The 14,398-nt window shown below is 43.4% G+C and overlaps 1 protein-coding gene across 1 annotated transcript in view; it reads right to left on the bottom strand.

Moving 5' to 3' along the window:
* The window catches only part of NECAB2 (N-terminal EF-hand calcium binding protein 2), a 1,008,614-nt gene that overhangs the window by 510,719 nt on the left and 483,497 nt on the right, over positions 1-14,398 (bottom strand). Inside the window, exon 5 of the mRNA XM_069215706.1 lies at positions 12,265-12,362. Coding sequence (XP_069071807.1) covers positions 12,265-12,362 — 98 coding nt within the window. The remainder of the gene's footprint in view (positions 1-12,264; positions 12,363-14,398) is intronic.

Here is a 14,398-nt window from a genome sequence, read left to right as displayed (position 1 = left end):
TCTAGTTCTAGATGCAGGCAAAAACCAGAGGTAATTTGGCCAACACCCAATAGCCTTCCACAGAAACGATTTTCTTCAACAATGGGGGCTCGGGTATCCATATACCCCCAGAGTGCTGCACCATACAACAGGACAGGGAGACATTTTCGCTGTAGATTTCAAGCAGAGGCTTAATAGGTTTACTTCCAACTCTTACAGCAAAATCAAATGTGGCTCCAACTGAGGCATACTCCTTCTAGCAATACAGGGTTTCCATGAACCTTTATCATCAAAAACCACCCCTAAATATGGGAATTCATGAACCCTGCTAATAATTTGATCTTCAACCTTTAGCTGCCCCACCCTACTCAAGGGTCTTCCACTAACCATAAAGTGTGATTTCTTATAAGTAATCTCTAGACCCAAGCCTGGCATGTAAGAGGCAACTACATTACGGAGGCCATTCATAGTGCGGGCCATGAGGACCGCATCATCCGCATACGTCAACACAGGGACATAAGTGCCATTCACCTTAGGGACATCCCTACAGTGTTCCACCAGAAAATCCAACAATCCATTTGTATATAAAAGGAACAGAGTGGGAGCCAAAACACCCCCCTGCCGAACGCCCTTTGTGAGCTTAAAAGCCTCTGAACATTCCCCGTTTATCCCCACCCTCACATTTGCAGCCGATCCTGAGTGGAGATACCGGAGCAACTCTACAATATTAGGATCCATTCCTAACTGACTTATCCTTTCCCACAGTATAGACCGATTTACCTGGTCAAAGGCACAACTAAGGTCCATAAAGGCAAGATAGAGGTGCCCTTCCTGGCTTGCGTATATTTCCCAATTATCATCAGAAGATTAAGGCACTGTTCACGCGTGCCAAGACCTTCCCTAAATCCGTACTGGTCCCGGCTCAAAATTTCCTTTTCTGCCATCCAAACCTCGATTCGCCTTAAGATGATCTGTCCCAAAATCCTCACAGAAGAATCAAGTAGGGAAATGGGGCGATAAGACTTGGGATCATTCCGATCCCCCTTTTTAAAAAAAACTGGGATAATATAGGCCCTTCTCCAGGAGGCAGGAATTCCCACGGTAACTGCCGCATTAAGAACATTTAAGAGAACAGGTGCCCAAAACTGGGGACAAGATTTATACAAATCCATGGGGATAGAATCCGGGCCCGGGGGTTTATTACTAGCACTACCCTGGAGTGCATCAATAACCTCCAGGAGCGAAAACCTGATTGCTAGATTGGGAACCACATCACACTCTTTTTCCCAGTTATTTCTTAGGGGGATTCCCTCAAAATTTCTACAAAAATAATTTACCCAGGCCTCCGGGGCAATATTACAGCCCAAGCCCTCAGATGTCTGTTGCAAAAGAACCTCCATTAACCACCTTCCAAAACAGACCAGGATCCTTCAGGACTGTAGCGCGCTACAACTCTTCCCAGGCTTTTTCTTTAAATGTTACCTTACTCTCCCTCAAAGCCCTTTTATACTTAGCCCCTGCTTCTTTCACAAGGGCCCTATCTCTGGGGTATTCCTTAAGGGCTGTTTTTATATTTGCCCTAGCATCATAACAGGCCTGGTCAAACCACCCACATCTGCGCTTGTTGGGGCGACAGTCTACTGAAGATAAACAGTCTCTAACTACTATGTTTATTTCAGTTATTGCATCCATAACTTTCTTAGGACTCAAAGTATCTCTCAAAAGTATATCCATAAACAGGGGTAGGTCACCCCCCACCAACCTCTCTATAACTTGTTGGGCATCTACTTGTTTCCAGCCAAGTCGCCTACCCTGGTCTCTTATCTTCACTGATGCGGGTCCACCCCGTCCCGATTTACATGGAGCCCCTGGGAGTTTAAAGCACCCTGTAAGGGGGTTATGATCACTTATACATTCCCCAAGCACCTCTCCTCCAGTCATCAGATTTTTCAATAGTGGAGACACAAAAAATGTAATCAATTGTGGTGCCAGACCCTCTACCCACAAACGTTGGGGACTGATGAATATCTACTACTTCAGTGTCCCGGAAATTCAGAAGGCCCAACTTCCCAAGTTCCTTAATCAGAACCCTGCCTCTGGAATCTTGAACATCATCTGCCGAGTAACCCACATAGTCATACTCAAAGGGATTTACCACTGTACTAAGTCGACCCAACTTGGCATTAAAATCTCCTGACACAATGGCACAGAATTCCATCCCCACCTCCTCCATTCAACACTTCAACACCTGAAGAACGGAGAAGAGGATCCCAATTTGACACCCCCCATCCCAGACCGCATTATAAAAATTTACCAACAGAACATTAAAATTGTTAGAAAAAATTCCCATACAGGCAATATTCCCTGTGGTTACAATAAATTTGAAAAGCAGCCACTATCTTAGAAAAACAGATTAAGGTAACCAGGCCACCTTTAGAGCGACCTCCAAGGGACTGAACAGCTGGGATAGCAAATCTATCATACCCATCCCAAGCAGCCAGCCCATCTGACCAGGTTTCCTGGAGCATAATAATATCATAATTAGCCACACACCTAACCCAAGCCTGGTCAGATAACTTGGCATCATACCCCGCAATATTCCAGGAAATAAGATCACACTACAAGATCACCCCCTCCAGCGCAGTCAAAGTCTTGGTGCATTGTCAATCCACCCCTTCCAAGTCAGAGTTTATATTGTTATCTGCTCTCCTGCAAATTGGCTGAAGGGCATTCCGGCCTAGGGGGGGAATCCTGCCAAAATCAGGAGAGGGATCAGCACCCAGTCGCATATGATTTTAAAAGTAACCCAGGGGGGCCATACCAATTGTTTCTGCTCTTGGAAGAGCAGGGCTGTATGAGGAGAGAAGCCGTTGTGCCAGGCCAGGGTATCTAACATTTATAATAACACAATCCTCATTTCCCCTCCTTTTTTTTTTTTAGGCCCAACCCAGTCAATTCTTCTAACAAACAAAATGTCCTCAAGATCCTTACATGACAAATCACAGTTTTTACTCAGCCAATAGCCAGTTTTATTTTTTAGTTGGGCCATAGATTCATTTACACCAGGGGCCAAAGCAGGGACATTTGTCAACACCACCACATAAGGGGCACATGCCGAGGGGAGTTCCAGACAGACCAACGGAGACCTTTTTATTCAACGGTTTCTGGTTAAACTTCCCATCCAGCTGTTGGCAAACCCCCCCCAGCCACCACAGATTCATAGTCAGGTTGCCTGCTGTGGCTGGATCCAATCATGGCCCCCCTACCCATTGGTGGGGCGGTAGTTGAGACCAACGCAGTCTGAGCACAAGCACCTTGGCCCCCAGAATTTGCCGGGTTATCCAGTTGCTGAGGCATTTTCCCCAAGAACCCAGCATCTTCCTCCTGCAAATTCACCTCCTCACTTGGTTGAGACAGACAACACAGGGCCTCACATCGCCCCATAGATTGGCTCCCTTGGCTTCTTAATTCACATAGCCGAGAAGCTGCTTTTTCTATCACCGATAGTTTCGCCACCACAGGAGACAGAATACCCTCGATCATCTCCTTAAATTTTAACAATAAATTGGTTGCATCGCAAGCCATAAACTCGCAGGATTCAGGGCCACCATACAGTTCCTTCGAGTTAACCAAAAGAGATGCTTTCGTTTTGGGGACTGTTTTCTTTAGTTTCTTTTTCTTCCACGGGGAGGACTGCACTTGTCCATAGGGCAGGCCAGAGGAGAGGACAGCAAGAGCCTTTTACTTCTTCTTGACGGCCCGGGTCACCAGAATCCCCTAACTTCTCAGCATGGTCGAGCTCTGAAACTACACATTGATCTCCCCCAGGATAGGCCACCTCCTCCTCCAAGCCCTTCATGGGATCACTAACTACTGAGACGTGACGCTAATCCTCCATCTCCATAGATAACCTCCTCTCTGACAGATCAATTTCCTTAGTCACAACCCCAACAGCTCTAGCGAGAAAGGAGTCCAGTGTGGTGTTTACGCTACCCTGCCTGCCACCACCCCCACCACCACTCATAACTCCAGTTAGCTGGCCCTTTTTCCCTCCCATTACGCAATCAGTGGCACCTCACTAAACTGGGCAACAGGAATCACAGTTTAAAATACAGTCTCTCAGGCAAAGAGTCTCCAGTCACTTATAAAATATAATAAACACAAAACTCACCATCCACGGCAAGATGAAAGGGGGGTGGCCCAGCCCAGCCGATGACGGGCGAAAGATGGGCCCGCCCTTGGCCCGCGCGCGCGTCCCGTGGGAGAAATAAAACGTGCTATAAGAGCTTCAGACCCGGCAACTCCCCCTGCTCCAGCCGTCAGGGAGTCCCCCAGGGTCCAAATGCCACCTCTCCACTAAGGCTATTTGGTAGGCCTGGAACACTGACCTTAAGCAGCTAAAGTTAATTGGTAGGCCTGACACTGACGTTAACTAACTAAGGCTACTGTGTAGGCCTCGAGTTGTGGCCTTAGCCCACTAAAACTACAGTATGGGCCAGAAACTATGAGCTTAAATAATTAGTTATTCTTTAACTGTAGTTCTATAATCTTGGAATTTGATTCTATTGTTGATGTACTGTTTCTGAAGTATTTTTTCTTCATAGAATTAAATGATTACTTTTGAGTATAGTTTAAGACATTACTGCATTCCTCTCCACGCCACTCACAGATGTCTGTGTTCTGATCTGTCCAATTGAAAACTACATAGTTTTCCTTGCGTTCACAGGTGCATATGCAAATTAATTTTTTTCAGCACATATTTCTTAATTATTTGTAAGGAATTCAAAACGGTTTCCAGCGCCAGGGTTTAATCGCAGTTTATCATTGTGAACGCTTAGAAAAGAATTCTGCCTTATAGAACCATGTTTTAGCCGAAACCCTATATACAATGACCTCTATGTTTGTGAACTAAAGTGTGCCACGGAGGACAATTAGACATGAACCCTAAACGCTGGTATTCAGAGACTCTTGAGTCCTTTCTTACCAATTTGAACCTCCACTTTATTGCTCCAGAGTGGTCTAACTTTGCAGCTAGCTGTTGTATTTTGTGTGCACATCTCTCTTCATCCTCCATTCAAATAATATGCATGCATAAAACATATTTTTCATCATTCATGTTACACAGCTTTATACATGAGATCCTTCTTCTACTGCTAGCGTCGTCCAATTGACTGTCCTCCGACCCTAATTTCTAAGGCTCATTGAGGGTAGGATAAATGTAAAAATGTTGAACTCATTAATATTGGCATTTTGTGTCTGTATATAAGTTTTTAAACAGTTTAATAACAATCAGGCATGTCAGTGTTTTCTTCCAAACAAGTCAATAGAATGCAAAGTAGGTCACTGCAAAAGCCCTTTCTCAGCACTTTTTTCAATGTAAATCAATACATTTAATGAAAGACAAAAAAGAGAATTATGAATAATCAAATGACTCTACTTTACCTGTTCTAGAAATCAATTCTAAGAAATCGATGGAAAATTTTATTGTGACCTCCGTTTGAATCAACTGCCAGTAAATGGTTTCAATCCCATTCAGTAGTTGGTGAAATCAAACTGGAGAAAGGATGTCTTTCTATTGGGTAAAGACTAACGGCAGATTCTCAAAACAAGTTAAGAAATATTTGTTAAGTCGTACAAACTATATATATATCTTCCAGTTTTCAGGCACCTCTAGTAATTAATTTATTTCTCAAGGGCACCAACAGTGCTTTAGAACAGTGGTTCCAAACCTTTTGACTTCTGTGGACCCCCACTTTCTCATTAATGGAACCCAGGGACCCTCACTGAATCATCAGTGGAATCCGGGGACCCCCACTGAGTCATTACTGGAAGCATGAGACCTAATTTGTCAATATTTGTTAATATTTTTTAATTTTCTAAGCAGTCGCGGACCCCCTGAGAAGGCTTCACGGACCCCCGGGGGTCCCCGGACCACAGGTTGGGAACCACTGCTTTAGAATAATGGGAGACTGTAGGGCTTCCTCATACTCTCCCATGACTATTCCATCCACTTATATTTTCCAGGGCCCAGCAAGGGCTCTTGACCTGTTTCTTGGTGAGACCAGAAGACAGATTCTATGCTAAGGGCTTTTTTGGTTACTCTATCTTTGTTTTATTTTAAACTTTATGTTAAAAATACCAACAAAACAGAAAGATTAAACGAAGACAAAGAAATCCCAAAATAAACGGGGAACAATTTGAATACCTAGCACCCACAGTCAATGAAACACACAGATGAACATTTTATTTCCAAGCAACCTGATTCTATCCTATTTTTTTCGAAGAACCGCTTCCTCGGTTTCGTGTCTTTAAATTACAGCCCACTTGGATTTCCATAACAGCAATATCTATTTTGTTTAATCAGGACTAGGGGTATTTGGATCTGGTTTGTTTCTTTAGATGGCACTAGTATTGGCACTAGCCTCCATCACAAGCCAGAGATCCTTTTCACAGCATGTAATAAATCAATGAAACTGAGAGCCCTAAAAGAAATGTTCTGCACTTAGGTAGATTTTCTGTGAAAAACAGGGATACATGCCAGCTCTTTCATGGTTAAAATTGATCTTCTGCACACCTTCTTTCTCTGTTAATTCATCCAGTGTAATCCAAACACAACACAATAAGGCTAAACGCTAATGGAAAATATGCCAAATGGAAAAATCCAACTAGGTAGTTAATTTGATTACCAAAATGCCCCATATCAACCAGCATGTGACACTATATTTATACGTCACAAACGCTGCACCCAGAAAAAAAAAATATATATATATAATATTAAAAAAGAAGAGAACTCTGGGTAGTTCCCAAGTTTTGGTGGAAAGCAGCGCCGGTAAGGCGCACTCTGCAACACCAGAGACACTCTAGATTTTCTCACCTCAAATCTCTGTTTATCTAGCAAAGTTTTTAAGCATAGGATCAGCACAGTGCTATCCACGCAGAACTATATAAAGACAAAGTCTTTTGCCATTTGTACAGCAAAATCTTTAAGCATAGGATTGACACACTGCCATCCTCACCGAGGTCAAAACAAAGTGGTTACTTTTACTCATACCAGGTTGGCTTGGATGGTATTTCACCAGTCCAAAGCTGTAATACTGTGCCTGGAGTGGTGAATGGCTTTTGTCATTTTACAGCTCAGCACCTAACCTTGGGAACTACCCAGAGTTCTCTATTCTTTTTTAACCCTGAGCTTGAGGGGGCAGGGAGGGGAGTGTCTGTGTCTGTGTTTATACACACACTGCCTATCTCAAATCTCTGAAAGAAACTCGCACTCAGGAAGTCTTTCAGGAGCAAGAAGTTTAATATCATGGCCCAAAACTCATGAACCTTTTCGACCATAGCAGCAGCCTTGTTCACACACCCAGCTGAGTGTCATGTCCGTATTTAAATTGTTCAACAATGAAAGTACAAACAAAATAATGAAAGGTCCCTGTATATTGCCATCCAGGCACTATCTTGAAGTGGTTGTCTCTCTATAACAATATTTATTTATATATATATATATATATATATGTATATATATATATATATATATATATATATATATATATATAAATGCATAAGTACATATTAGTAATATATGGTCCAAGTGGGTTTACCCCTGTGTAACTCATTACATCTCATGCAACATAATTTTCAATAATATTGTCCATATATATCCGTGTGTAATATTGGCGAAAACTGATTTACTAGGGTAGTCACATTCCCGCTTTCCTTAAGGTGCACACTTCGTTTTCCCACATGACAGTCAAGCATGTTAGCAAAACTGTTAAAATGTGATCCAATACATTAACTAGAAGTTTAACTCAAATGATCAAACAGAATAATTCCTAATTTGGAGATTTGTTCTTACAATCAAACCTGGTCGACAGTATGTCACACAGAAATAATAAGTATTCATGGAACCCTGCCCCTCCCCCCCTCAGAATCCACCCAAACCATCCACAGGTAGTCCACGCTCACCATGGAGGAAACAGTCAGCATCGTTGAAAAGGGCCCACTCCGGAGCCCACATGGACCCCTGCCCACAACACATATACATAAGAGCCAGCACACCCATCGCCCTGAGCTGTGAAACATGATGAACTGCTCCATCAACGCTGGCACCTTCCCTGGACTGGAAACACACAAAATATGCCCTCTCCTGAAGAAACCCTCGGCTGACCCATCAGAACTAGAGAATTTCAGGCCCATCTTGCTGCTACCCTACCCTGCTAAAGTACTGGAGAAAGCAATCAACGCATAACTACAGGATTTCATTGAGGCCAACAACTCCCTGGACAGCTCCCTGTCCAGTTTCCGTGGCAACCACAGCACGGAGACAGCCCTCCTGGCAGCCACCAATGACATCCAATCACTCCTAGACCACGGGCACACGCAGCGCTCATACTCCTCGATCTCTCAGCAGCATTCGACATGGTCTCCCACAGCACTCTACGCACCAGACTCCATGACATAGGAATCCGCGGAAGAGTCCTGAAATGGATCCATTCCTTCCTCTCCGGGAGGACTCAGAGGGTCAGACTCCTGCCCTACACATCCAGACCCACTGGAGTCAACTGCGGAGTTCCCCAAGGCTGCTCACTGAGTCCCACACTGTTAAACGTATATATGGCCCCTCTTGCAGCCATCATCAGAAGCCACAGAATGAACATCTTGTCATATGCCAATGACAACCCATCATTTCCCTCATCGAAGACACGGATACGGCCAAAAGGAACTTCCACTCAGGAATGGAAGCCGTCGCCACCTGGATGAGAGAAAACTGCCTCAAGCTCAACTCCGACAAGACTGAGCTCATCATCTTTGGAAATGCCACCTCAGCTTGGGACCACTCCTGGTGGCCACATCCCTCAGAGCCCCCCTCTGCACTGACTGAGCACGCCCGCAACTTAGGCATCATCCTCGACTCCTCCCTATCCATGACCCACCAGGTAAACTCAGTCGCCTCCTCCTGCATGCACACACTCCGCAAACTTCAGAAAATCTTCAGATGGATCCCAGTAGACTGCCGCAGGACAGTCACCCATGCCTCAGTCACAAGCAAGCTCGACTACAGCAACACCCTCTATGCCAGCACCTCGACTAGAAACATCAAAAAACAACTCATCCAGAACGTCGCCAACAGACACATCCTGGACCTCCCATGCTGAGAACATATTTCCCAACACCTGAGGACCCTCCACTGGCTCCCGGTCGAGAAACAAATCACCTTCAAGCTACTCACCCACACGTACAAGGCAGGACCAGCCTAACCGAACCACCGTGTCTCCTTCCACCCCCACCAGATCCTTCCACTGTGCCCAGCTGGCCCTGGCCCCCATCCCTCGCATTTGTAAAACCATCGCCGGAGGACGTTCCTTCACCAACATCGCAGCAAAGAGATGGAACAACCTCCCCTGCACCTCGGACAAAAGCCCATTGCTCACCATCTTCAGGAAGAACCTCAAGACGTTGATCTTCAGATGAGGCCCCCTCCACTCCGCTCCCGCCACCCCCCCAGCACCTTGAGACCCTCACAGGTGAGTAGCTGCGCTTTACAAAAACTGATTGATTAATTGTCTGTCAAGCTCCCGACAGGCAGGTTGCCGCCAGTGCGGCTGCCTTCTCACAGGCCCCTTTACGAGTTTCCTGATGGGTCAGCGGGCAGAAACAATGTTTCCGCTCACTGGACCAGCAGGAAACAGCCTACAGCATTGTCTACCGCTCATAATAGAGTTGGCAGCAATGCTGAAGTGCGTTGGGTGCACCAGCATTACGACTGGGCTGGCGAGGGAGGCTCCTGCACTGCCCATACCAAATGTAGGGGCCCCCTGCATCCCAGCTCCGCCAGCCTTTTACCACCATTAAATTGCTGGCAAAGAAGGGACTCGTAATACCCAGGGCAGCACTGCTTGCAGCGCTACTCTGGTGGATTAGGGCCACCAGCACTTCTAGACCGACGAAAACTCGTAATCTGGCTGTCTGACCGTGGGTCTACTGCCACAGTCGTAATATGGTAGTTGGATTGCCACATTGGCTAGTCCGACCATCATCGCAGGGTCATAATGACCCCCTTCATCTGTTATACATAAATTACATTAAAGATACTTCTCTTTGGATGAAAAGTACCTCTCCTCTCTCATTTCATAAGTCAGAGTTGTCCTTAGAGGGATCTTCCTATTACCTCCCCTTACTTTTTATGTACAGTATAATATCTAGTTCAATTGGATATCTAAAGTACTCATGTTTTTGCATAGTCAATTTGAATTAAAGCTACATTATGAAATACAAACTATGTTCTCCTTTACAAGTTACCAATACAAGTTATTATGTTTAACTTTACTATATCACTATCTAAGATCAGACAACTTATCACTTATCACTGAATGCAAAAAAAATGCTCTCTTTGAATCGCTGACCCTTTAATCAAAATATTTGATTGAGCCGAATGTGCATATAACAATAATATTGGTCACGTAGTCCTTTGTAGCTCCAAAACAAAATACATTTCAGGCATGTACAACTGGCCCTGTAGGTTTTTTTTTTTAGAAAGCTGTACAAATCACTGACTTAAACTACATGCCATCAAATTATTTATTGTTGAGCATTTGCCTCTTAAAAACATGTTTTCCTCCATCAGTTTTTTAGTGTGTGTGCCAAACTAATCAATACATATAAATTTAAAGTTGCCATTTATGCTTACAACTCTGCCCTCATAATTAAATACTGTAATCTAAGGAGCCTATTGGATTGGGCATTCACACATCTCAAAGACTTCTCTCCCAAATACTGTATGTACTGTTACCTGTCTCAGTAAAAGAGCCTAACCATGGCATTCAAGCATGAATTCATTCACGTACTGTATGTACTGTTATCTGCCTCAGTAAAGGCCGAATCATGCCACGTGTGTTATGTGCTGTTGTGTCTTGGTAAGGGGCAGAACCGTGCCACATATAGATGAATCCACTCACATGCTCTATGCACTGCTACATGACACTGAGGAATAGGTCCATGGACACACAGATGAGTTTCCTCGCACGTTTTATGTACTGCCACCTGCCTCTGTAAGGCGCAGACCCATGCATCAAATATTGTATGTATTGAAACCTGTAAGGGACCGAACCATGCCCCACCCAGATAAATTCACTGCCATGTTGTATCAACTTCTGCTTGTCTCAATAAGGGACCGTGAGATACTACATGTGCTGTCTGTACTGATTGCTGCCCCTGTAAGTGACAAGAATGATGACACACACAGGTGAATGCACTAACATGTATGTACTACTATCCATCTCAATAAGGAGAGAACAAGACTACGCATAGATGAATATGTTCACATGATGTATGTACTGCTATCTGTCTCTGTAAGGGACTGAACCATGCCATATGTAGATGAATTCCCTCACATGCATGTTCTGTTTGCTACCTGTCTCAGTAAAGTACAGAATGATGCCACGCATAGATGAATTCACTCACATTCTCTATGTACTGCTACCTGCCTCAGAAAGAGAGCGAATCATGCCACGAATAGATGCATTTACTCACATGTATGTAGTTTTAGCTTTCTCAGTAAGAGACAAAACGATATCGCACAGATGAAATTTCTCAATTATCGTATGTTCTGCTGCCTGTCGGACAAATGTGCAGCTCTCCCCTTTTGTATGCACTGCTACCTTTGTTAGTCAGAGACGTAACCCTACTGCATACATGTGAATTGTATCACTTATTCTGTGTACCGATCCCCAGACCAATTAAGGATGTAACCACACAACAAAAACATTAATTCTCTCACGTGCCTTTGGACTGCTTCCTCTCTAGGCAAATGATGAAACAACACCACACATACATGAATCCTCTGAAATGTATACACTAATATGTCTCCGTGAGACATAACCATATGTACTGCTAGCGCTATGAAGCGCATCCCCATAGCACTGAGACTTGAATTCTCTCACTTACCTACGTACTGCTAGTTGTCTCTTTAAAGCTTCTCTCACATATTACACGTACTGCATCTTGTCTCAGTAAAGCTGCTACTCTATCACAGAGCTCACATTTACTAAATATACTTTGTCTCACGGGGGACCTGACCATACCCCAACAAACTCGCAATCTCTAATTTCTTGTATGCGCTCCTTCCTGTGTTGAAGGATGTAAGCGTGCCACACACATTGCACAGTAGAGCTGCATAATAATTGAAAGCATTATGTTTTAACTTTTTATCAGTGATTAAATGATTTTACCCTGCCAAAGGGACTCAGCACTGCTATTACTAAAACCATAATCTGCGCATCGGCTACTCACCCTCTTTGTGTAGTCCATAGCTTTGAGGATGGAGAGATTGAGGGTCTCCAGGGAAGATAGAACATCCTCGTAATCTCCCATGTGATTAGCAAAATAATCTGAAAGAACAAGAAAAAGTATCATTTTATAAATTTGCATGCCATCTCTTTGACACTTAATTGTCTGCCATTGGGGTGAAAGTGTTTCTCTGTGCACGACATTTGCCCTGTGCTTAGCACCCACACACCATGACAAACGTCGATTTTAAGCAGAGCAGAAAAGCCTCTGCCCACAGAGATGACATGGTAATTGCCCGACAGAAAAGAGAATTTATAATCAAGCACTTTGTTAACCAGCTCAAAATATGGATCTAGGCTTGAAGCCAAGGAGCTTCAATAACATTCATAGGATTCAAAGACGAGATGATGAGCGGGTGTGCACTAATGCAAAAAAATGTGTGCCATTTGGTCACAGCATAAGAACAAGCAAAGGCAAACTCTAAACCAGTATATATGGGCATCACGAAGATTATGGACATATCAGAAATAAATTACATCTTCGAAGCTGATCAGTGCATACTTTGATCTGTTTTCAGTGTCCTCTTTATAAACTTGTGGTATAAAATGACCTTGATACCAGGTCATAAAACTGGAATCGAAGCTCGAGCAGAACCTCTGTTGCCTTGGTGTCCTGTCTGTTAAATGGCAAACCTTTTCAAAGTCCAATGGAGGAAAGCCCAATACCCAGTATATCAAATGACATGTGATTGTACAACTGAATATTGACCAGAGAATACCGAGGTACAAGATCATTGAGGACAGACTATAGAGGACTAAAATATCAAAAGATAAGTGCATATAGGGAAGTATAGACCTACTATTCCTGAATCCACATCCATCTACCGTGAAGATACATTGCCAAGTTGCACAGATGTAGAGATGGGTATTGAAAATCTAGACTTGCCTGTTGATATTTAATTTTAAACAGTTTGTCTTCAATTTTGTGTCATCGACATTATGATATCAGCCTTCAGGGTGTTCAGCATAACAATCGAGCAAATAAGTACATGACATTAGCCAGGCAGGTAAGAGTGAAAATATGATTAATGTAAAAAGACATTCTGACCAACCATCCTCAGGATCCATCTTCAGGTTGATGCAGTAGCAAGGCCTCTGCCCAAAGTTCTGTAGAGGGAAACCAATAGCACCTTTGTTGCCCGCTGTGCCTGGAAGGCAGGAGTCTCGGACTGTAGGATAATACCAGAGTTGGCGCTTCTGGCAGCAGAAGTAGGGCAAAACGCTTAAATAAAGACAAATACTAAAATAAAGGCCGGAAAAGGCCTGTTCATTAGGCTGCAGAGAACACTTCAACAGCAAAATGCTTTTTATTTTTTGCAGGACTGTCCCATTGTCTTGCACTGCTCCTGGAGAAGGCATTACGCTTTGCATACATCCATTATTTTTGCTATTGCTGAGTGCAAACGTTGTTTGTTCTTCACTATTTAGGCAGTTTGGAGTAATTTCATGTTACTCTGATTTAAAATTACTGTAAATTATGCATTACTTCTGTTTGGATAATTGTGAGTAATTTGGCACACAAATCCTTCCACAGGAGCAAATGCATCCTCTGGTCCATTTTTTCCCTAAGAATACAAAACTATAGACTGGGCTATGGTCCTTGCTTAATCCCTATAATCTTGCTTCATTTTGCTATAATTTTGCATAATTACGCTTCAGAAATTTGTGTGAGTTACGCCCACCTCCTACCTTCTTCCTTATTTAACTACAGTGCAACGGAAGAATACTTATGTATTGATCATAAAGCAAATAGCTTATCTATCTAATGTCTACTGCTTTGTACATTACAGCAGGGTCCGTTTAAAATAATGTTAATATGTGTTGAATTTACAGTACACTACAACCACTCGCTAGCTTTTTTATTTTTTTTATTTTTTGTTTACACAATTTGGAATTCCACCCACAGTGTCAATGCAATATTCTAGGCTGATAACACGATTTTTGGCTGGGGTCAAAGCCTCACAAGTATCTAGTTTATTCACTTAGTTAATTGGGGCTCCTAGATGGAGGAAGTAAGGACAGCAGTTTTTAACTGTGCTTAAAAGTGGTGGAGAAAAAAAATCCCAAACTTTTTACTC

The sequence above is a fragment of the Pleurodeles waltl genome, chromosome 12 (genome assembly GCF_031143425.1).
Source record: "Pleurodeles waltl isolate 20211129_DDA chromosome 12, aPleWal1.hap1.20221129, whole genome shotgun sequence".
Taxonomy (NCBI): domain Eukaryota; kingdom Metazoa; phylum Chordata; class Amphibia; order Caudata; family Salamandridae; genus Pleurodeles; species Pleurodeles waltl.
The sequence above is the reverse complement of the archived record's forward strand: the minus strand, read 5'-3'. Positions and strand labels throughout refer to the sequence as shown.